This window comes from Chenopodium quinoa, unplaced genomic scaffold (assembly GCF_001683475.1).
Source record: "Chenopodium quinoa cultivar QQ74 unplaced genomic scaffold, ASM168347v1, whole genome shotgun sequence".
Taxonomy (NCBI): Eukaryota; Viridiplantae; Streptophyta; class Magnoliopsida; order Caryophyllales; family Amaranthaceae; genus Chenopodium; species Chenopodium quinoa.
In genome coordinates this window covers 6,499,609-6,523,940 of record NW_018742484.1, presented here as the reverse complement: position 1 = coordinate 6,523,940, position 24,332 = coordinate 6,499,609, and the positions used below count along the sequence as shown (strand labels likewise).

The 24,332-nt window shown below is 33.2% G+C and overlaps 2 protein-coding genes and 1 long non-coding RNA gene across 3 annotated transcripts; 2 read left to right on the top strand and 1 right to left on the bottom strand.

The window, feature by feature from the left end:
- Nucleotides 1-4,732: 4,732 nt before the first annotated feature.
- On the top strand, nt 4,733-7,163 carry LOC110719585. Its single transcript, XM_021898546.1, has 2 exons — nt 4,733-5,015; nt 6,012-7,163. Exon 2 carries the CDS (start codon nt 6,372-6,374, stop codon nt 7,026-7,028), a length of 657 nt encoding a protein of 218 aa, XP_021754238.1. The 5' UTR covers nt 4,733-5,015; nt 6,012-6,371; the 3' UTR covers nt 7,029-7,163.
- A 6,843-nt stretch (nt 7,164-14,006) lies between these two features.
- LOC110719584 lies at nt 14,007-18,034 on the bottom strand. The gene is made up of 3 exons (XR_002511140.1): nt 16,971-18,034; nt 16,418-16,562; nt 14,007-14,347 (listed from the first exon to the last, which is right to left on the bottom strand). It is a non-coding gene; the product is annotated as an uncharacterized LOC110719584 (long non-coding RNA).
- Nucleotides 18,035-21,043: 3,009 nt separating this feature from the next.
- On the top strand, nt 21,044-23,758 carry LOC110719582 (1-aminocyclopropane-1-carboxylate synthase-like). The gene is made up of 4 exons (XM_021898545.1): nt 21,044-21,546; nt 21,688-21,819; nt 22,084-22,244; nt 22,493-23,758. The coding sequence occupies exons 1-4, from the start codon at nt 21,394-21,396 to the stop codon at nt 23,496-23,498; spliced, it is 1,452 nt and encodes a 483-aa protein (XP_021754237.1). The 5' UTR covers nt 21,044-21,393; the 3' UTR covers nt 23,499-23,758.
- Nucleotides 23,759-24,332: the final 574 nt, after the last annotated feature.

Here is a 24,332-nt window from a genome sequence, read left to right as displayed (position 1 = left end):
TTAACACTTATGGACTTATCAATTCAAAAAATGTTTCTTAATTACTTCCTATAAATCAAATATGGACTGTTAAATGTCAGTGAGAAACTCTCCATCTCATGGTCTTAGTGTCTTACTACACTTTGGATAACAAGTATGAAAATATTAGCTATTCATTGCCAACCATACGCCCCGAAGTTTAGGCCTACAAATCCTACAATTATCTACTGTATATGCCAGCAATTGTATATGAAGTACTCTGTTGTCTTTGTATATCATAATCTAGGCCAAGCACAAACTCACGTCAGAGGAGAATATAAAGTTTCTAAAAACAGTTGTGATACATGGAGTAGTAATCCTCCTACATTATTTTATACGGAATATGAGACAATTAATATCAACTCACGTATGGATTAGATCCCTATTAGCAAATGAGACAATTTAATTAAACATTGCTAAATTAAAATATTTATAAAACAGTATATATCATCCATTGCATTATTTGCATGTCAAAGTAGTAGTACTAGTACACTAGTATAAAATGTTAGTGCGACAATAACTGCTGTGCATGATAAATGTTAGTTTGAATGAGTAAGCCTTAAAGCATATTAATGGTGCTCTATTAACTTTTAAGCCGTGTCATCTGCGTGGCTTAAATGAACATAAATTTGGCCAATTTCGTTCAAATACCCTTTTTTTGTTTTGTATTGTGAGATTTGTGACCCTACAAAAGTGACGTGAATTGACTTGTAAATGTGTGTGTCCCAACAAGCTTATCAATGGGTTAGCTCCCAAACAACCCACTTAAAGTTTTGTCATCGAATGTATTTTTTATGCGACGTGTGAAGAGATAATGCCAAGTTTCTCCTACACGTACATATACCAAGTACAACGACTCAAAAGTTTTATGTATGATTTCCTGTAATATACACCTTAGACATGTAACATTAACCACCATCCACGTTTGTACTATAAGCCTAACCCTGGTAAGAACGACAGAAGAGTGGTATCACTAGCTTAGTATGAATCTAATGGTATGGCCGGAGAAAAGGTACCGACCAAAATTATCAAAAATCATGGTTCAATTTTGAAGTAAAAGGAGCTTTCAGAATTTAATTGTAAAATCGAAATAATTGACAATATATATGCTTAATGTATTAATGTTTTTTTTTTAATGTATTAATGTTTTTTAAGCATATTTTTGATTTGTAAAATTTTCACTAGTTAAGAGAAATACGTTAAATCGTACGACTGTACATGAATTATAAATGGCAAAAATTATAAGATTTGAGTCCTAATTTTGATAACTATGGTACTAACAACTTATTCAGTTCTTCAAGGGTATTGAAAAAAAAAAGGGTGAGAAAAAGGAGGAAGTGAAGGAAAAAGAAAATATTGGAATGTAACTAGAATTGCGGTTTGTTTGTTTGTTTTAAAAGGTAGCTAGCTAACTAGGAATTGAAATTATAATTGGGTAATTGGTTGGTTTATTATAAAGGATATGATAACATAAACCTAATTATCTAATGTTAATAATATATTCTTACTATACTATCTTATTTTTAAAAAATACGAAAGTATTAAAGAAAAAAGATACTATGTACTTCACATGTATTAAAGATAGCTATCTTTTCATATCAATTATGATATACCAAATGTTTCCTAAATCAACCATGAGAAAATTTTTATTTACTTTTCAATCTTTTATTTTCCATCCACCTTCTTGCTATCAAGCTAAGCAAGTTGTAAAAGTTGATGAGTCATTACACAACCATTAATAAAAATCACCGATCTTATGAGACGTGGTATAAGTCAAGATTATGAGAGATAAAAGACTTATATACCAATGTTTCATACTATCTTAAAAGTTAGTATTGTACTATAGTCTCCCTAGATCAGCTGGCCATAATATGGACCATTTTGAAACAAAAGGATACCTAGCTTCAACTCTTCAAAAGAATATTACGTGAAAAAACAAAAACAAAAAAATCTTTCCTACTAAACCCTATCTCCCGTTGCGATATAAAGCCATAAAAAACCCTTCTCTCTTGTAAATTTCATTGTATTGCACTACTGGTGACCTTAATTCGTCAGCAATAACGCAATGTTACAATAATAATAATAATAATAATAATAATAATAATAATAAAAAAAAAAAAAGGAATATATTGAATTAAAAAATTGTTTTATGTGTGATGTGACATAATGATAATATATGCACCTCCAGAAGGACTATATATAATACTTCATATATCGTATATTTCTTCTAGTCAAAAGAGCTTCTGGATTTTGCTGAAGAGCAATATCAAAGCATATGCTTATTATATTAGCAAGTAGCAATTGCTATTTGGTTTTGGATGATATGTCCATTTTTTATTAGCTGTATTTCAGGGTGAGAATTCCCTTACCTTTTCTTTCTTTCATGTAGAGGGCCTTGCCTACTAATTCAGATTGAGTTTACATACACAAGGTTTTAAATATAATTGATCCGATAGAAGAACACCTGCTTCATTCCTACCAAAAAAATGTTTATATTGCTATACATATAATATAATGTTAATAATTTATATAAAAGCAACATTTATTTAAAGGAAAGATACATGAATACTATTAGGTGAAATTAGGTCTATGTTCTCTCGAAACTAAATAAGACCAAATCTGATCTATTATAGTTAAGAAAATAGAGAAATTAACTCGTACTACTGATCTGTATCTAAAAAAGGGTTTATTTGCTGATGACGATTTGTCTAATGAGTCGGCAAGGCTATATAATCTGCAGCGCTATTAGCTTTTCTATAGATGTGTTTAATAACTAAAAGGACCAAAACTTTTGAAACAAGATCTCCTTGCCTTTATCCTTTTCCAGTTGAATTTTCTACATATATAAAAGATGCTTGGATTTGTAAAGTTACATGAACGCAGTTGAGCATGCACTATGGCTGACTTCCTTTTGTGTCGTCAAACACTACCCTGTGAAAAATTAAAAATTGAAAAGAAGAGTTAAGTAGAAGACTGAGTAGGGGAAGTACGACTTTTTATTTTGGGTGTTACACTATATATTACTGTATTAGATACGCAAAGTCTGCTAAAAATGGTCGACGTTTATAGGTTGAATTTGAAGTCTTAGACTAAAATTGCTTACCAAGGAATATTTCATCTTTGACAAGCAAATTAAAATTGGCCTCCCATGTGCATATTGACCTTCTACATGCATATTTTCTCATGCATATAATTTTCATATTATGCTAGCTTTTATGTTTTATTATTAAACGGTAAACTTTCTATTAGTATAATTCAAATTGTGGATATACTTTTTTCAATGCTTGTTCAAAGTGCGGTCTAAATCGCAAACTAAACCGCAATTTGCGATTTGGTGCGGTTTACGGTTTAAAATTTGTGGTGTGGTTTCCGAAAATAACCAAACCGCTTTAAAAAAATTTAGACCAAATCGCACCGCAAACCGCACTTTGATACGGTTTGCGGTTTACACCGTTAAACCGCAAACCTTGAAACCATTTTTTATCAAAAAATATATAAAAAAAAAAAAAAAAAACTTGAAAATATGATGTAATCTTTGACTATTAAGTAATTAATGGTTAAATAAAAACTTTAATATTCAAATTATAGGATTATAATCACAAAACAAAGTAAAAGTTTTTTTTTTTAAAAAAATATTTATAATTTTAAAAAATTGAGGTCAAACCGCAAACCGCACCGCAACAAATCACATTTTGTAGTGCGATTTGGTTATAAATGCGATTTGGCACAATTTGGAGAAAATGCAAATCGTAATTTTACGATTTGATACGGTTTGGGATCCAAACCGCACCGCAAACAACCCTACTTATATGAGCTCCACCTTCAACGGTGAACTTAATTGACAAGCAGTTGTTGAATGCGGTAATCTGGTTTGTTAGGTTATTTGTATGTATTAGATATTTATATATGCTGATTGATGTTGTTTCTTGTTTGAATTAGCTAATAAAATTAGTCATTATGTGTTTGGTGAAAGTCAGTATTTGATTGTTACCCTATAAAATTACCAACTTTGTTATGGATAAAAAGCCAAAACCAATTCTCAAAAAGCTAGTAGTCAAACTAAAACTTTTTTCTTTTAAATCAAATTAAACATAATTTTAGTTTTGGGGTATTTGGTTGAAAAACATTCCGAGTGAATAGAGCTAGAGTTTTTAAACAAATTAAGGTATGCCTAGTCCAAAACCCCCAATAAGAATGTTTGGTTAAGACAAAATTTATATAGAGGTTTGGGTTCAAAAGATAGATTAATTTTGAGAAACCTAGTTGAAAGAGATTTTTAGTAAATAGGTGTGTTTATAGTCGTGAAGTAATCCATTTGTTTCTGAATTAAAGTTGATAAAATTTACTACTCCATATTTCTTAACGAAGAGTTCTCCTCAACCAGCAATAATAAATTATCCCAATAACCTTGTGATTCCACTTTACACATTATACATATATACGTAGTACATAAGAAAAAGAATAATAAAAAATAAATCTCTACCACGTTATTACTCCATCCGTTTCGCATTAGTTGCAACACTTTTCATTTTCGGTCATTTCATATTAATTGCAACACTACTATATTTGGAAATCATCCACTGTTATGAAATATTAAATGTGGATGACTATTATCCCATGTATTATCTAGAATATTCTAGAGTTGGGTATTTGATTTTATCCGATGATGGAACCCTAGATAATATACATGTATATAAATAATAAACCGATCTATTCTCTCTCTATCTCTCATATTTTCTCCTTATTTTATAACACGTTATCAGCACCATTGCTCTAGATTGATTTCAATATCAATTGAAGCATCTCAAACAACAATCAAAGTAACTACCAACATACTCTCAAATTTTTCCCCAATACTGCTACCTCTTGATTTCACGAACACCAACCAAAAAAGTAATTTCCCAAACCCCTCTGTCGAAACCACCGTTGCTCTGCCGATACCACCGATTCTTGTTCGTTGGGCTTGTTTGTACTCGTTCTTGCACTCTAATTTTAAGGTAACTAGTACTATCTCTTAGATTAGATTTCACCTAGTTTAGAATGCATGATTTAGGCTTACCTTGTATAAAATCGGTTTTTAATTTGACGAAATTATGGACTGTTTCCCCCCTACCGATTTTACGCGACTTATGTGCATCATGAGCCTGCTATCTTCCAGTTTCTTGTCTAATTTTCAAGAATCAAAATCCATGTATAAATTATGATCATTGTAGTAGATAGCTATTTGTGCATTTCGGTTTCGTGGTGTATTTATATCACTTGGATTTGATGATTTCATGGGGTTTATGTGAAACAGGGAGTTGACTTTCATAACTTATAATGATTAAATTAGTTGCTTGAATCTTAGTTTAATTGGGTCATGGTTTTAATTGATATAATTGGTGTTTTGTGAAGTATAGAACGGTTTCCAGGAGTAATATAGAGTGAGTTGTTGCCTGCAATTTGTGTGAAAATAGCATTGGATTATTACTCTGATTATCACTTTAAATATCATGCTAGGATTTTGTTTGTGTTCTTATTGATAAGTAAGAATTAGTCAATAATTAGTTATCTAGTTCCTGGCTATTGTCTTCTATGAACCAATTTGTTGATTGATGACTGATGTTAGCTATGTTATCATTAGCAACTCTAAGTGTTGATATTTGTGGAAAATTGTTGATATTGCAATTAGTAGAAGCACAATCTATTATAACATGCTTCTGTGTATTTGTGAGTTTAGCCAATCTTATTTTCATCACAATTAAAATAAAATAAAAACTTAGGGAAAAACTTAATAGATAAGAGAGATCACCGAAAAGATCAAGAAGATTAAAGGCTAAAGTAGTTGAACTAAATACTAGTCTTAGCTTCTGCAAGTTGATTGATGAAGTTCCTAATTTATAATATTCTTAATAAACTCTCTTTTTGTTTTTAATAATATGGACTGCCAATATTTATATATATGTTATAATTTCATCTTAGTTCCTAATTTATAATATTGTTTTATATATCAGTGAATCATGTCAAATCTTGCAAAACTCGAATTTGTTGCTCTTGATATTACTGCAAACAATTATCTGTCTTGGGTGTTAGATGCTGAAATACACTTAGATGCAAAGGGACTTGGTGATACTATTAAAGAAAACAATACTGCAACAAGCCAAGATAAGGCTAAAGCTATGATATTCCTTCGCCATCACCTTCATGAAGGCCTTAAGACTGAGTACTTGACTGTTAAAGACCCACAAGTCCTTTGGAGTAATCTAAAGGAAAGGTATGACCACCAGAAAACTGTGATATTACCAAAGGCTCGTTATGACTGGTTACATTTAACATTATAAGACTTTAAGTCTGTGAGTGAATACAACTCAGCCATGTTTAGAATTACATCACAATTGAAATTATGTGGAGAGAAAATCACGGATGCAGAAATGTTAGAAAAAACATATTCTACTTTTCATGCAAACAATGTTGTCCTGCAGACACAATACCGTGAAAAGGGTTTTACAAAATATTCTGATTTGATATCTTGTCTCCTTGTGCCTGAGCAAAATAATGAATTATTAATGAAAAATCATGAATCACGCCCAACTGGCTCTACTCCATTCCCTGAAGCGAATGCGACATCCCATAGTGGGAAAGGGCAAAAGGCTAGAGATCACGCCAGCAGTCGTGGTCGAGGCCGTGGTCGAGGTCGTGGTCGCGGCCGCGGACGTGGACATGATCGTGGTCGAGGTGGTCATTTTAAGAACTCATACTCTCACCAGAAGTGGGACAATAAAAATGGAAATAAGAATGAGAAGGATAAATATGAAAATATATGCTACCGTTGTGGAGGAAAAGACCATTGGTCTCGTGTGTGTCGTACACCAAAACATCTAGTAGACCTTTATCAACAATCAATCAAACAGAAAGGAAAGAAAGTGGAAACAAATTTGGTGTACGAGGATGGCGAAGGTGATTTTGATTACGGTGATACAACTCACCTGGAAGCGGCTGATTTCTTTCCTAATCCTGAAGAAAATAATTGAATAAATTATGTCCCATTGGCGAATAAACTCTGTTAATTAGCTTGCATTTATTATAGAATTTTATCGTAGTACTATGACTATATGCTTTATGGAACATTTGTTTTCGGACAATTTTATGTTTTTGGACATTTTATGTTTCGCATATTTTATTATTTAATTTAAGTTATTTGATTTAGTGAATCTTATTTTAGTTCCTTTAATTCTATTAGAATATGAATCCCTTTGGAGCTCAATCATCGACCAATGGTGAAGATTTATGTCTAGTTGATAGTGTTACCACTCACACCATACTTAAAGAAAAGAAATATTTTTCACAATTGGTGATGAAAGAGATTAGTGTGAGTACTATATTAGGTAGTACAAGAATTATAGAAGGCTCCGGAAGAGCAAATGTATTATTGCCAGGGGAACAAAATTGGAAATTATCGATGCATTATACTCCCCTAAGTCTCAAAGAAATTTACTAAGTTTTAAAGATATTCGAAAAAATGGATATCATATTGAGACAATTAGTGAAGGAAATAATGAATTCCTTCAAATCACAAGTATAACTCAAGGCAATAAACTTATTATGGAGAAATTACCTACATTCTCTACTAGTTTGTACTATACAAAAATTGATACAATTGAATCACATGCTATAGTAAACCAGAAGTTTACTGATGGGACTTCAAAGTTTGGCATGATCGGTTAGGCCATCCCGGTTCAATAATGATGCGAAAAATAATCAAAGATTCATGTGGACACTCATTGAAGAGCCAGCAGATTCTTCATAATAATTTTTCATGTGCTGCTTGCTCAATAGGCAAGTTAATACTCCGGCCATCACCAGCTAAAATAAATTCCGAATCAATTACTTTTCTAGAACGTATACAAGGGGATATATGTGGACCAATTCATCCCCCGTGTGGGCCATTTATATATTTCATGATTTTAATAGATGCATCAACTAGATGGTCACACGTATCATTGTTATCAACACGCAACCTGGCGTTTGCGAGACTACTTGCTCATTTCATCAGATTACGAGCACATTTTCCAGACTTTCCTATTAAATCTATTCGTCTTGATAACGCTAGTGAATTCACATCCCAGGCCTTTGATGAATATTGCATGTCAATCGGGATTAGTGTTGAACATCCTGTAGCACATGTTCACACACAAAATGGTCTTGCGAAATCGTTAATTAAACGTTTACAATTGATTGCTAGACCATTACTTATGAAATCTAAACTCCCAATCTCTGCTTGGGGGCATGCTATATTACATGCAGCAGCACTAATTCGCATCAGGCCGACAAGTCATCATAAGTTCTCCCCATCACAACTGATTTTTGGTCAGGAACCAAATGTATCCCATTTGAGAATATTTGGATGTGCAGTATATGTTCCAATTGCTCCACCACAACGCACTAAAATGGGCCCTCAAAGAAGACTAGGGATATATGTTGGATATGAATCTCCATCGATAATTAAGTACCTAGAGCCAACGACAGGAGATTTATTTACGGCTCGTTTTGCAGATTGTCGTTTTGATGAATCAGTTTTTCCAACATTAGGGGGAGAAAATAAACAGCTGCAAAAGGAGATTAGTTGGAATGAATTATCATTATCTCATCTAGATCCTCGTACCAAACAATGTGAATTGGAAGTCCAAAAGATAATTCATTTACAAAACTTAGCAAATCAATTGCCAGACTCATTTGCTGACCCAAAGAAAGTGACAAAGTCACATATACCAGCTGAAAATGCTCCAATTAAAATTGATGTCCCAGAAGGACAAGTCCAAGTTGCAAATGATTTTAAAACACGCCTGAAGCGTGGTAGACCCATCGGTTCCAAAGATAAAAACCCTCGGAAGAGAAAAGGAGCAACCATTGACAATGGCCAGACCGAGGAAGCTATAAATTTTGAAGGATCTCCAGAAGAGACCTTGGACATGATGGAAAAGGATATTCAGGTACCTGACAATGAAGAAATTTCAACAAATTTCATCATGTCTGGAATTACATGGAACCGAAACCAAATCGACGTCGATGATGTTTTTGCATGCAATGTAGCATTAGATGTCATAAATGATGATGAGGATCATGAGCCAAAATCCATTGATGAATGTAGACAAAGAAGTGATTGGAAAAAATGGAAAGAAGCAATTGAAATTGAATTGAAATCTCTCGAAAAAAGAGTAGTATTCGGACCTGTAGTCCGTACACCTGAAGGTGTAATACCAGTGGGATATAAATGGGTCTTTGTACGAAAAAGAAATGAAAATGGTGATATTATAAGATACAAGGCCCGATTAGTTGCACAAGGATTCTCACAAAGACCCGGTATTGATTATGAGGAGACATACTCTCCCGTGGTGGATGCAACTACTTTTAGATTTCTAATCAGTCTGGCAATAAGAGAAGGACTTGATTTACGCTTGATGGATGTAGTCACAGCTTACTTATATGGCCCACTGGATAATGACATATACATGAAACTCCCAGAAGGATTTAAACTGCCAAAAGCAGCAAATGGAAGTTCTTGAGAACAGTACTTAATAAAATTGAATAGTTCTCTATATGGATTGAAACAATCAGGGCGCATGTGGTATAATCGACTAAGTGAGTACTTGTTGAAAGAAGGGTATAAGAATGACCCTATATGCCGATGCATTTTTATAAAGAGATTTGTATCAGGATATGTCATAATTGCAGTATATGTTGATGATTTAAATATTATTGGAACTCCTGAAGAGATTTCAATAACAATGGAGTGCTTAAAGAAAGAATTTGAAATGAAAGATCTTGGAAAAACTAAATTTTGCTTAGGGTTACAAATTGAACATATAAAGAATGGAATCCTTGTGCACCAGTCAACATACATAGAAAAGGTGCTTAAAAGATTTTCTATGGATACAGCACATCCATTGAGTAGCCCTATGGTTGTTAGAGCACTTGATGTAGAAAAAGATCCCTTCCGACCTCGGGAGAATGACAAAGAAATTCTTGGTCCTGAAGTACCATATTTAAGTGCAATAGGGGCATTAATGTATCTTTCTAGTCATACACGACCCGACATATCATTTTCAGTAAATTTGTTAGCAAGATTTAGCTCATGTCCTACCCGAAGGCATTGGAATGGGGTTAAACATGTACTTCGTTACCTTCAAGGTACGAAAGATATGGGTTTATTTTTCTCTAACCTATCCAAAGAAGGTTTGATTGGTTTTGCAGATGCAGGGTATATGTCAGATCCTCATAATGCTAGATCACAAACTGGATATGTGTTTATGTGTGGAGGTACTTCTATTTCTTGGCGTTCTATGAAACAAACAATTGCAGCTACTTCTTCTAACCATGCAGAAATTTTGGCAATCCATGAGGCTAGTCGTGAATGTGTATGGTTAAGGTCTGTAATTCAACATATACAGACAGATTGTGGCATAAACTCCGAGAAAGAAGTTCCAACAACTTTATATGAGGATAATGCAGCATGCATCGCCCAGCTTAAGGAAGGGTATATCAAAGGTGATCGAACAAAGCACATTTTACCAAAATTCTTCTACACTCATGATCTACAGAAGAATGGTGATATAAAAGTCCTTAAGATTCGCTCGAGTGAAAACTTGGCAGATTTGTTTACTAAGGCGCTCCCAACCGCCACATTCAAAAAGTTAGCTTACGGCATTGGATTGCGTCGTCTTAAAGATCTCAAGTGATGTAGTCATGAGGGGGAGTTAATGCGCGCTGCACTCTTTTTTCCTTAACCATGGTTTTTTCCCACTGGGTTTTCCTGGTAAGGTTTTTAACGAGGCAGCATCTTATGCGCATTACAAATTATTTTGTACGGGTTTTTTTAGTAAGTTTTAGTTATCGTTTTATAGTCATCCAAGGGGAGTGTTATGAAATATTAAATGTGGATGACTATTATCCCATGTATTATCTAGAATATTCTAGAGTTGGGTATTTGATTTTATCCGATGATGGAACCCTAGATAATATACATGTATATATATCCCCACTCTATGGAATAATAAACCGATCTATTCTCTCTCTATCTCTCATATTTTCTCCTTATTTTATAACACCATTATTTTATAATTTCTCTCTCCCACTAACCCCACTTTCACAAATATTTTATTATTTCTCTTTCCTACTAACCCCATCCACACTACTTTTTTTTATTTTTTCTCTCTCTTATTAACAATATTTTATATTATAAAACAAGATTAGTCTTAGGTTTTAAGACTATACATGACATCAGCAAATCACTTTTAAACTGTCTTAAGACAAGACTTCACAAAATTTATGCATTTATGAAGCAAAGTCTTAACAAAGTCTTGAATGGTGTCATGAAAATTCCAGACCCAACTTAAAATTTATTTTAATACTTTATACACTGCATTTTGCCTATGTACATATACTATCGTTAACAATAATTTGATTTCATTTTATTGAAAAAAAAATGTAAAGTGTAAATTTAATTACAATTGACTTTTGTATTTATTTTTATTGATAAAATTGTTTGTTGTATTTAAATATAAAGTATTCCTTTATTTGCTATTTTTTGTTGTATTTTAATCTAAAGTATTCTATTATTTGCTATTATTTTCATCAACAAATATAAATTATAAGAAAATGTAAATTTTACGACTATGGTATTATGTATATGTATCGATCACAATATTCATGTAATTTCACTAATTTTGTATCTATTAGGGGTTTGATATTATTTTTTAGCTACGTGCTTATGTAAGATACGTAACTTATGACACCATTGTAAATTATATTATTAAAATATCTTATATAAAAAAGGAAAATAAAAATAGTACGTATATTTGAGAAATCTTAAATGCGTTTGAGGAATGAAGATCTAAATTTAGTTGAATCTTATAGAATCTTAACATAATTATAAATTATTAAAATTATTAAAATATGATGTGGCATGGGAAAAAAAATCTTAAGACAAGACAGGGCTAATTTTACTCTAAGCCTATAAGCCTAGTCTATAATTTTCTTATACTATGAGCCAAGCCAACTGTTACAATTAATGCGAAATGGAGGGAGTACTAAATACTTGTACTAAATATACACTATACACAATGAGTTTTTCAAATCAGCTAACGACTAACACAATCATCTAAGATTATTAAACTGCTAATTTTCGAAGATGGACATTTGTTTTTCTATTAAAAATGATCAGAGATTCAGAGCTAAAAGCTGATAAAAAATTTGTTAAAAACTATCTACTTAAAAAGGACAACGTTGAACTGTGGAATTTGGAGATAAGGGAGGGTAGATATGTGGTAGGGATTTATTTTGAACTGTGGAATTTGCAGTATAAAATAACCTAAATGCAGGAATAAACATAAATAAAAAATAAATAAATAAAAAAAAAACTTAAATATGATAAAGACTATACCACCCTTTTTAAAACCCAATCTAATTTCATTCTCCTTTCTTAATAAGAAGCTAACTCCCTTCATCTCATATTCTTCAATCTCCATTGTACATACAGAGTACATTACAACTAAAAACAAGCTTAAAAGCTTCCTGTTGCTCAATTTCTAAAAGTCTCATCTTTGGTTATTTGATAATTAGATGACGCAAAGTAGAAGCAAGCTGTTATAAAAATGTTATGGCAGAAAAAAGAGAAGCCAAATAATTAATCCCCATAATTGTGTGTATGTTCTTTGTGTTTTCGATTTTAAAGTTAGATTTTTAAACAATTAATTCAACTCCATCATCTGGCAATATAACGAAGATGAAAAAAAGTTATACTAGTAAACCTAAAAAATGGGAAATTCCCCGTTTTTCCATAGAGAAACGAAATTTGTTTTTCATAGGGGCATTTTCGTGAATAAATTAACAACTTTTAAATTATTGTAGGCTCCACAATTGAATAAAGTTGAATAAAGTTCGTTGTTGGTTTATTTACAAAAATGACAGGTGAGAAACAAATTTTGTTTCTCCTTATGAGAAACTGGGGCTCCCTCCTAAAAAATCATCAGGCGTGAGATGTTCATTCCACTTAAATTGAAAATATAGTCAGTGGTAGGCAGTAGAGGGCCCCGGAAGTTAACTCCGGTAGGTAGTCTAGGGCCCCGAAAATTAAATCTGGTAGGTAGTAAAGGGCCCCAGATTCATATTCCGGTAGGCAGTGAGGAGGCTCGGAAATCATAGCCGGCGGTATTAAGCTGAAAGCCTTAGAAATATTTTACGAACGGCGTTGAATCTGGGTATCGAAAAGGTTAGTAATAATATGGCTTTGTTATTGAAAATATAAGGAATAATCGGATTTAAGCGTCGTGTTTGTCGATCTAGGTTCATGTAAAGTATCTTAGATTTGTTTGTTGAGGATGAAAGGTTGAAGATTGAAGGCTAGATATGTCTCCAAGTTAAAATTTATGGGTAATTACATAGTTGTCTAAAACAAGGATAAAAAAATTTAGGGAAATTTTCTTTGGTAACACTCAACTTTCATTTTTTCTCTTTGGTAAATCGCAAGGATTTCAATTCTCTTTAGTAATCTTGTATAATTAGTTTTATTACTAATATATTAATGATTATTTTTTATTAAAGTTTTAACTATAGTTAGAGTTGTTTGGTTAATTTAATTATTTTTTAATGATGATAGATTTTGTTTTTTTAAAAAGAAAACCAAACCCCTCCCCCACCCCACCTAGCCACCAGCAGCCCCCCTGCCGGCGGCTAGGCGCCCCACCATCGACCGCACTAACCACCACGAAAACCGGCCCCCTTCCCCGACGAACCCCTTTACACTGTCAAACCCCAAACACATTTCCATACTCCACCGAAGATGAAACTCCATCGATCAATACTCGCACTGGTTGCCACTAAACCTGTTCAATGGGTCGGGCCGGGCCAAGCCTAATCTAAAATGGGCCGAGCTTGTCCATGGGCTATTAAGCCCAGCCCGGCCCATTCAAAATGTATAAACAAACTACAACAACCATGAAGTAAACACAATATAAGAGAATTATAAAGGGCCTTTAAGGAGCCTTATAAAGGGCCTTAGCCAACAAGTTAAAAGTAGAGAGCTGAGCAATGTTCTTGTCACAAATTTGTTACAATCAAGTAACTAAGCAATGTTCTTGACACAAATTAGACACGCAAATTTGTTACAGTCAAGTGACTCACTAGAGACTAATCACAGCATACACAACTTCCCGCACAAAATAGCAATTATCGACCACTTAAGGCAGTAATCGAAACAGGATTTACAGAGCCATTATCACGATCATATATTTGGGTTGAAGCAGCCAACCATTGAGCTTGGAAAACGCATCATCAATGTAATCAAAGGCAACACCTGATACCGATGACAAAGAAAATTGTAAAAGCCATACAAAATCAGCCCCTAAGATGGGATAATGACATAAAGTCATAGTAAAATTCAAGTGTAATACTCAAGTATTTCATCAAACATGTAATACTCAATACAAATCTCTAGCTGAATCCCAACAAAAAATACTTCTCTTCGGCATTTATACCAAGAAAAACAACAAGATTTGTATTACCTAGTGTAGGAAACTATCATCAACCTCATCATCATCATCATCTCCATCACCAACGGCCTCATCATCATCCGAGCTAGAATCACGATTCAAATTTGAAGGGATGCTATATTCATCATGGCGCAAATCTTGAACACAAACTAGGGTTTGAACCGTTGAGGGTTTCAATGAGCTACGATTAGGAGATATAGTTTTCCCCCCTACACTAAAAGCCGACTCGGAAGCCACCGTACTAACCGGAATCGTTAGAAGATCTCGTGCCAATATTGCAAGCTCCGGAAATCTCACTACATTTTGTTGCCAATACTCTAGAATATCCAGCTCCATGTTCAAATCAAGCTCTGATTCTTCCATATATGACTCAAGTTGGGACTTTTTTGTTTGAGTCCTTGTAATTCTTGAACTATAGCTTTGATAATCATCAAAGAAGTTTTCATCTTCAATCCTACTACTTGTAGTAGAGGGAGCAACAATTGGGGAAGTTGAAAATGTTGACTTATACTCATTATACAAAGATCTTAAAGTGTTCGACACTTTTTCAACTTTATACATAGCCTCATACGAACCATATATCTTGTCAAAACAATACTCCACAAACTTTAACTTAAACCTTGGGTCAAGAATTGCCGCACAAGCTAGATATATGTTATACTCGGACCAATATTTGTCAAATTTTTCCAACATAGGTAACACCATTTGAGCTAAAAACTCATGTGGACCTTTAGATGTCTCAAGTAAACGACGATGCACCATACATGCTCCCTTAAAATACATGTTAGAAGTTGGAGACTTATTGGTCGAGAACATACATGTAACATCATAAAAGAGTTTCAAAAACTTGTGAGCAACACTCAATTTATCCCAATCATCCTCCAACGGCACATTACTCTTGAAAGATGCATGTAATGACCCCAAATGAATAAACACATCTTTATAGTAAAGCACATTATCAAGCATCATATATGTAGAGTTCCAACAAACTGCATGTTCATACGAAGTTTCCTCTTAGCCTCTAAATGAAAATGCTTTTGAGCGGTATCATAAAAATCCTTACTTCTAGAAGATGATCTTATAACAAATTTTACAAAGTTTCTAATCCTATCTAATATGTTCTCAATACAAGATAGACCGGATTGGACAATAAAATTGATGATATATATGAGCACAACATCTAATATGAAAAAAACAACCACCACTAACCAACATTCCCCTTGATCTAAGACGATTTTTCAAGTGCTTAACCATCACATTATTGTAACTTGCATTGTCAACCGTTAAGCTAAGCACTTTGTCATCTAAATGTCATTGGTTAAGAAACACAAAAATCTATTCGGAGATGCTTTGTCCATCAAAAGGGGGTGACAATGATGTGAACTTAATGATCCTTTTATGAAGTTTCCAATCATGATCAACAAAATGGGCACTTATGCAAATGTAATATTGCCAAGTGTGTGATGATTTCCAATTATCAATTGTCAAACATATTCATCCGGGTGCACTCCTCAATTTTTTTTTAATTTCTCTCTATAAGAGGCATACAAAGAAAAAAGGTCTCTAGTTAAAGTTGTTCGACTAAATGGTTTAAATTTAGGATTAGACTTTAACATCATCCGCCTAAAACCTTTTTCTTCCACGATCGAAAAAGAATGAGAACCTTCAACAAAATACAATAAAATCTCCTTTCTTAATTCACTCATATCAAAAACAAATTCTTCCTCAACATCAACCGCCTCCCCAAGTGGAAGTCCATTAGTTCGTTTTTTTACACACTTCAAGCAAATGATGACGTATTAAATGAAATGTGCCACTATTTTTGTGGGCAATTAACTCCACTTTACAATGCTTACAAATAGCAATTCGCTCACCTTTTGCATTCTTTCCTTCCGTCATTTCTTGCCAAACTTTAGATTTCCTACTCCTTTTACGCTTACGGGCGGCATTAGATTCATCAACCTCATCATCTACCGGCATTGATGTTGTAGTTGCTTCACTTTCCATGATTAAAAAAAACTGCAAAAGTAGGTAAATAATAATAACTATTAATAATTATTGATCCAAAAAACAAATTTTACCAAATAATACAAATGTTAGGTTGGTTAGCAAATCATACAAATAAACCAAACTTTGGTACAGCCTACAGAAACTATATAAAATAGGGCAATAGGGCAATCATAATTTGGGAAATTTAGAGATAGAAACAAGTAGGAAATCCATAATCTATCTAACATTGCCTCTACATTACTTGAATAATTAAAACTCCCGAAAACTTCCAAAGATAGCAATACTAACCTCAGCAACAAATTGACAAAAAAATCAACAAATTTAGAGCAAGGATTTCGAGAATCAACAAATTCTTACAAAATCAAAAGGTTAATCACATAATTTTGCGCCAAAATTAGTAGAATTGCAAAAATTTACCAAAGTCGATACTTGAACAACTAGCGATTTGACCGACTTCGAGCAATGATTTGGAGCAACAATGTGTGAAATCTGAACGTCTATTTGGAGCGAAGAATTAGAGTAGCAATTTTTGAGAATCAGAGCGAAGAATTCAAATAGCGATTCGAGTAGAACTCGAGTAGGAAAAAAAATTTAGGGTTCATACATTTTTGCTGGTGAATAAGAAGAGAGAGAAAACGTTTAATTTTTTATTTTTGGGGGAAATTGGGAATTTTTTAGGGTTCATAATTTGGGGAAAATTGGGAATTTTTATTTTCAAGATATTATAATTTGATGTTAGGAAGTTTTAGGAACAAAAAAATTAGGATAAAAAAAGCCTCATAAGAGTTACCCAATTTCAGTCATTTTTAACTTAGACCCAACCCTTTAAAAGCCCATTATTAATAACCCTTTAAAAGCCTGCCCCATTTAAATATTCGATGGATAAAACCCTTTTATAAAAGGGTTGGGTCATGGCTTTAAATGGGCCCCTAACCCCATTGGACAGGTCTAGTTGTCACCATCGCATGCGTCGCAGTCGTGGGAGAAGCGCGTTGCCATCACACACTCGCTGATGACAGCGATGAGGCCGAGACGATGAGCGATGAACTCGTCGTTGAGAACGGAGGAATTGACATCGATTTTAACGAGATCGATGGCGATGGTTGGCACTTCGGCGATCATTACGCGGCGAAGAACATTAGCGACGCTTGAATCGGTTTTCTAGAGCTCGAATTTCATGATCGTCTCGCATTTCTCGGATATTGATTTGGAGGAAACGCTGGTAGGAGATTCACTCCATTGCTAGGGTTTCGAAGGTTTTTTATTGCAGGGGTTTTTTGAGGGAGAGAGTGTGAGAAAGCGGAGTTAAAACCCTTTGCCTAAGTGTTTGGGGTTTGTCGGTATGAGGGGGGGTCGGTTTCATGGTGTTAGTGCGGTCGATGGTGAGGGGCCTAGCCGCTGGCAGGGGAGGGGCTGCTGGTGCCCAGGTGGGGTGGGGGATGGTTGTTTTTTTTTTTCTTAAAAAAAAAATAAATAATTATTTTTATAATAATTTAATTATTAAAAAAAAATTATAGTTAAGGATTTTTATTAAATAACACTTATCAATGGTAAACAATAACATAAGATTACCAAAGAGAATTGAAATTTTTGCAATTCACCAAAGAGAAGATGAAAAACTTGAGTGTTACCAAAAAGAATTTCCCAAAAATTTAAAACAAGGGTAAACTTGGAAAAATAAATTTGACTAAAAATTAAGTTGTCCTGCATTTAGGTAAAATCATACCTACAGTACCTCCATATACAATTACAGATTTTAGTAGTCAACATTATGTATTGTGTTGACAAATTATTGGCGATTAAGGTGTTACATTTATTAAAAATAAAAATAGAAAAATTACATAAAAATATCATATTATTAATACCCTTATAATTATAATATCACATACTTCGAGAGTGAGGGATAGCTCAAGTGGTTAGATTTTTCCTTCCGGTTACAAGAGATCCTAGGATCGATTCTCACCCCGTCCTTGTGGCTCTCTAAACACCAAAAAAAAAAAAAAAATCCCACCTACTTCATCCAAATTTCATCATCATATATGGCGTATCATATTCAGTATTTTTAGTTCAAATTACACTATCAACGTGAGTACGCGGCTATTCAAATTACACTATCAACCTTTTCTTTAAAATGTTGTTTTAGAATACAGGTTTATTACATGTGAATAACTAGTTGTTTAATTTCTTTCTTGATCATAGTATAAAGCAGCAGGCTATAATCTTGGACACATTTTTTCCATGATATTGAATTTTTGCCGAACTTATCGACCATAAAAAAGAATGTTTTTATTGGGGGCCGAATCTGGTCATATATTTGCATGTAATTGACGTCGACATTTATGCACACGATTTACTCAACAATTCTGATTTCTGTACTCGAGTTATTGTAAAAATAAACATAAACCCACAAATTAAAGTAACTAAAAGTTAAATAAATTTCAATTTTAGCAGTAAAGTTTGACAGAAATGTTTTATTACACGTTAAAAAATGTTAATTATCTTGTTTGTGCCTCAATAAAGGGGAAACCAATTACCAAATTTTTTTATAAAAAAGGAATTTATCTAACATTAAGCAGACAACCGTGCAATGTATATCTAGGTTGTCTTGTTATTATTCGTGCAACTTTAAATAAAATAATGGTGTGTACGTGTGTAATAAATATACAATATTCTAATTATTCAACTTACTCGGAAAAATTAAATAAAGAAATAAATTTATGTCCCACTTTAAAGTTCGGAGGTTTTCCATTATTTATGAAACAATTCTTTCTAGGCTATTTCCGGTCGGTTAGGAGATTTCTGTCGTAAAGATTTTTCAGAGTGGCAAATATATTTCCGTACGTGCATTTGTAAATAATTTCAATCAAATTTTGGTCAATGCTCATTTATTACAAATTAAATACAAATTAAATTAAGAAAAATGCTATATAAAACCTTTAGGGATACATATAAGAAGTTAAAAACGAGAAGAGAAAAAAAAACCAAATAAAAATATAACATTTACATCATTTACGCGTGATTTTCACGCATTTTCAAATTAATAACAAATTAGAAAAGTTACTAAATGTTTATTCTTAGCCCATAATATACCCTTAAATTAATTTATCTAAAAAAAATAATTGAAATTCATTTATAAATATGATGAGCTCAAAACCTGCAAATTCGACTATTTAATTTTCATAAACAATTTAATTACCTTACAATTTTCTAACACCGTCCATTTTACTAAGATCCATTGCAGATATAATACTTTTACTTACTAAGATCCATTTCAGATATAATACTTATACTAAAAAAAATTACCTCGCTAGGCTTGTCAAATAATGTTTCCAAGAGCATTTGGTCTCTACTCTCTAGTAGAGAGTAATGTACCATGTACAATATATATATCCTTGTTTAATCTTGTTCAGACATTTGAACGTGTAGATTGAAGCATTGAGATTTGTACATTGTACTCTTATATGTTTTCTATTGAAAAAATAGTAATAATTAGAAGATTAATTTTAAAATGGTCTATTATTCATCAATTTCATGCATGGTAACCGATGCATGTTGTTATCTATGAAATAACCTGATACATTATTGAAAATTCTAAATTAGGAAAAAGATATTCGTCTCTCATCTCTCGTCTAATCTTTAAAAGTGAATACTCTGTAAAAACTTGTGCTTTCTATATATGGAGTATTAATTCATCATTTTAGTTTACAGTATTAAGTTTTATCGAACTTTTACATTATTCTGATACGTATTACTCCACATTCATTTTTTATGATCCATCTCGATATATATACTTTTAAATCATCAAATTTAATTTTTACTCATTATAGGAAAATTTTGAAATAATTATTGATAACCAAAAGCATCTCGATATTATTATTGTTGCAATTAAACTTGCAATTTACTTGTATGCATGATTTGGGTTGAAGCTTTCTTAGTAAGCTCCGCCTGATTTCCTTTCATAATTTCCACAATAAAATTTCAAGAGTGAAAAGAGTCAAGGCCTCGATGGTAGACTAGTATTAGTTGTCTCACCATAAATGTTCAAATGTTGAACATGCAATTTTTCAACTCAAGTGAACATGGCATTGCACGCTTTGAATCTTTGATTGACTGGTAAAATGTTGTGTTAAAATTAAAAATACTTTGGCTAAGTTTTCCTAGTCAAACCACCTCATTACATTCTCTTAAGGTCTAAACTTTTCTTATCCTTCCAAATTTGAATAAAATTTAAAGACTAAAACCAAGATTATTGCTATTTAACCTCAAAGCAAATAGTTCAAAAAACACATATCATTACAATAGAAAACAAACGCAATTGATTACAATACAATATAATTACAAAAAAGTCCGCGGCATGATTTGTCTCACAGAATCACCGATAAAAGTACACTCGATTTTTAAAAAAAAGATAGAGATCAGATCCTATTATCGTAGCACCTCCACAACCCTAAAGGATTAAGAGAGGCCCCCACTAAACGAAACTTCTTGTTAATTCTTAAGAGACCAATAATAAAAGTAGTTTATACTAGCTACTAGTATAAATATACTAATATATAGAGAGTATTACCAACTCCAAACATTAATGTCCAACTAATTCAAAACATATTTCAAGTGCCAGCTATTAATTTTTAAACGATCTTTCAAACATCATCAATTATATTTTATTCCTCTGCTTTTTCCACCCCTATATATAGCAACCTCATTTGCTTCTGTTTTTACAAATTAAACCACAAAAACCAATACTACTAGTTAATTACTTCTAATTAAGAAAACTTTTATTTCTCGTGAATTTAAGCCTTTGAAGGGTAAAATTGTCATTTGAGTATATAAACTCAAGATAATGGTGGCTGAATTGTTGTCAAGAATTGCTGCTGGAAATGGGCACGGTGAAGAATCTGCCTATTTTGATGGGTGGAAAGCCTATGAAAATGACCCTTTTCACCCTGCTAATAATCCTTCTGGTGTTATTCAGATGGGTCTTGCTGAAAATCAGGTAATTATCTGCTAATCCTTCTCTTTATTATCTGATTATGACTATTTATTTATTTTTCATTTTTTATAAATATTGTCAACATTGAATATTATGGAATTTATTGACTTGTGAAAATATTGATTATTTTTTTTAAAATTGCAGCTTTCTTTTGATTTGGTGAAAGAGTGGATTCTGAAAAATCCTGCTGCTTCCATTTGTACTGCTGAAGGAATCGAACAATTTCAGGATATTGCCATCTTTCAAGACTACCATGGTTTACCAGCTTTTAGAAATGTAATTTCCTATTCAAATCCTCATTGGTCACTTTATTTCGAGTAGAGTTGAGCTTAAGTTTATTATTTCGAGTCAAGTTTTGGCCAAGTCCAACTCGAGTAGCTCACAAATGAAGTAATATAAATAATGTTGGAATTCCACGTCACACTTTGACTAAACATAGCAGCCATATATTATAGATAAATATTATTTAAGGATATAATTCATGATTATTATGGATAATTTGTGACTAATTATTGGATTAAATTGTAATTATTTATACAGGCTGTAGCAAGTTTCATGGAGAGAGTGAGAGGAAATAAGGTGACATTTGATCCTGATCGTATAGTAATGAGTGGTGGAGCTACTGGAGCCCATGAATTAATGGCATTTTGCTTGGCTAACCCTGGTGAAGCGTTCCTGGTTCCTACACCTTATTATCCTGGGTACATACACTTGGACACATTTTATTATTCTCGTTTTCTTTTGCATTAACGAAAATTCTATACACGACTTAGTCAAAGTTATGCATGATTGAGAATATTCTACTAAAAGATCGAGATTCTCTCTAATAACTAGACAGTCCAATTATTATTTGTACTTCACTAGGGTCCGATTACTGAAGAGAATATGTCATTATGTTATGGTAAATTATTCCATGTAATTAATATGTTTTATTTGCGAATATTTGCAGATTTGATCGAGATTTAAGGTGGAGAACAGGGGTGGAACTTGTCCCGGTTGAATGTCATAGCTCGAATAACTTCAAAGTAACGAGAAAATCTTTAGAAGATGCATACCAGAAAGCTCAAGAAGGCAACATCATAGTGAAAGGTGTACTTATAACGAACCCTTCGAACCCACTAGGCACAGTCCTAGACAGAGAGACCTTATCGAGCATTTTAGCTTTTACCAATGAGAAAAACATTCACTTAGTATGTGACGAAATTTATGGTGCCACTGTCTTTGGATATCCAAACTTCGTTAGCATAGCGGAGATCATGCTCGAACAAGACCACAACCCGGATTTAATCCATATCGTTTACAGTCTATCGAAAGATTTGGGATTCCCTGGCTTTAGGGTGGGGATTGTGTACTCTTACAACGATAAAGTTGTAAATGTTGCAAGGAAAATGTCAAGTTTTGGGCTAGTTTCGGCTCAAACCCAATTGCTTATAGCCTCGATGCTATCAGATGAGGAGTTTGTCGAGACTTTCCTAGTCGAGAGTAGCAAAAGACTCGAAACAAGGCACAATGTATTCACTTGGGGGCTAAACCAAGTAGGAATTCAGTGCTTAAAGAGTAATGCAGGTCTTTTTGTGTGGATGAATTTGCGACCACTCATCGAGCAAGATCTAACGATGGAAGGAGAGCTAGCTTTGTGGCGAGTGATCATCAATGAAGTGAAAATCAACGTGTCACCGGGTTGTTCATTCCATTGCCATGAGCCAGGGTGGTTTAGGGTTTGTATTGCTAACATGGATGATGAGACAATGCAGGTGGCTTTGAAAAGGATTAGGACTTTCGCTGCCCAAAAGGTGGCTAAGCCTAAACCTTCTGGTGCTGCGAAGAGGAAGTGCTGGCAATCCAATCTTCAGCTCAGAATATCATCTCGAAGGTTGGAGGATTTGATGGGAGTTTCATCACAACATGGATCTCCACACTCACCCATGTCGCCCCTCGTTCGAGCTCAGACTTAATAATAAGTTCTTTTAATTAGCATGGCTTAAAGTGTCATTTGGAATAAAATTGATCATAATGTTCATAGTATAGAGATTATTATCTTTTGTGACTGTGTGTATAATTGGATTGTATAATTTATGATCATTTAATTTATTTGTATGTAGTAATGAGAGCAGGAGATTACAAAAAAAAATTTGTATTTTGTAATCTCCTTAGAAAAAAAGTCGTTGTAATATATTCAGCAGTCAAAGAAAATTGAATGAATGAAATTGATTAACTCAGATCTCGTTTTGTACTATGTACATATACTACTATATATTGTCTATATAAATATCGCAGCAAACTAGCTGCGAATAATTCAAAAGAATAAAATCATCCGATTCTCTGCTTTAGAATGATACTAATATACTAGTACATACATACTTATGCGACTTGTCTTACGTACTTTTGAGACATAGGCATGACCGGAGAGTCGGAGACTTGAGGTTGAATCCTTATAGTAACAAGTCGAGGGTGATTTGGGTTGGGCCTAGGTCTGGTCCTTGAGACCTATGAGATCGAGGATTAACCAGGTGAATCGAGTTACTAATATATGTCAGTTTATTTTCATTTATATTAAGAAAAATGCAAATAAAATAAGAAGGCAAGTGTGGCTCAAACTTGTACAACTATTTCATCTCATAGCTCTAAACAATATTTTTATTAAGCTAAATGAGTGGATCTTATTATCGGATATCCATGACCTCTAACAAGAGGGTAATTACTATTTACAAATTAGCATTATTGTCGCATCTCACGTGGTATTATCCAACCACCAAAAACATTCATGCACAACTAGTAGAACTTTATCG

What these genes read in the sequence shown, in the direction of transcription:
- LOC110719582 (XM_021898545.1), top strand. Translation starts at nt 21,394, where the DNA reads ATGGTGGCTGAATTGTTGTCAAGAATTGCTGCTGGAAATGGGCACGGT. An exon ending in GTTTACCAGCTTTTAGAAAT is followed by an intron (nt 21,820 to 22,083) that starts GTAATTTCCTAT and finishes TTATTTATACAG; the next exon opens with GCTGTAGCAAGTTTCATGGA. An exon ending in CCTACACCTTATTATCCTGG is followed by an intron (nt 22,245 to 22,492) that starts GTACATACACTT and finishes GAATATTTGCAG; the next exon opens with ATTTGATCGAGATTTAAGGT.
- LOC110719585 (XM_021898546.1), top strand. Translation starts at nt 6,372, where the DNA reads ATGTTTAGAATTACATCACAATTGAAATTATGTGGAGAGAAAATCACG.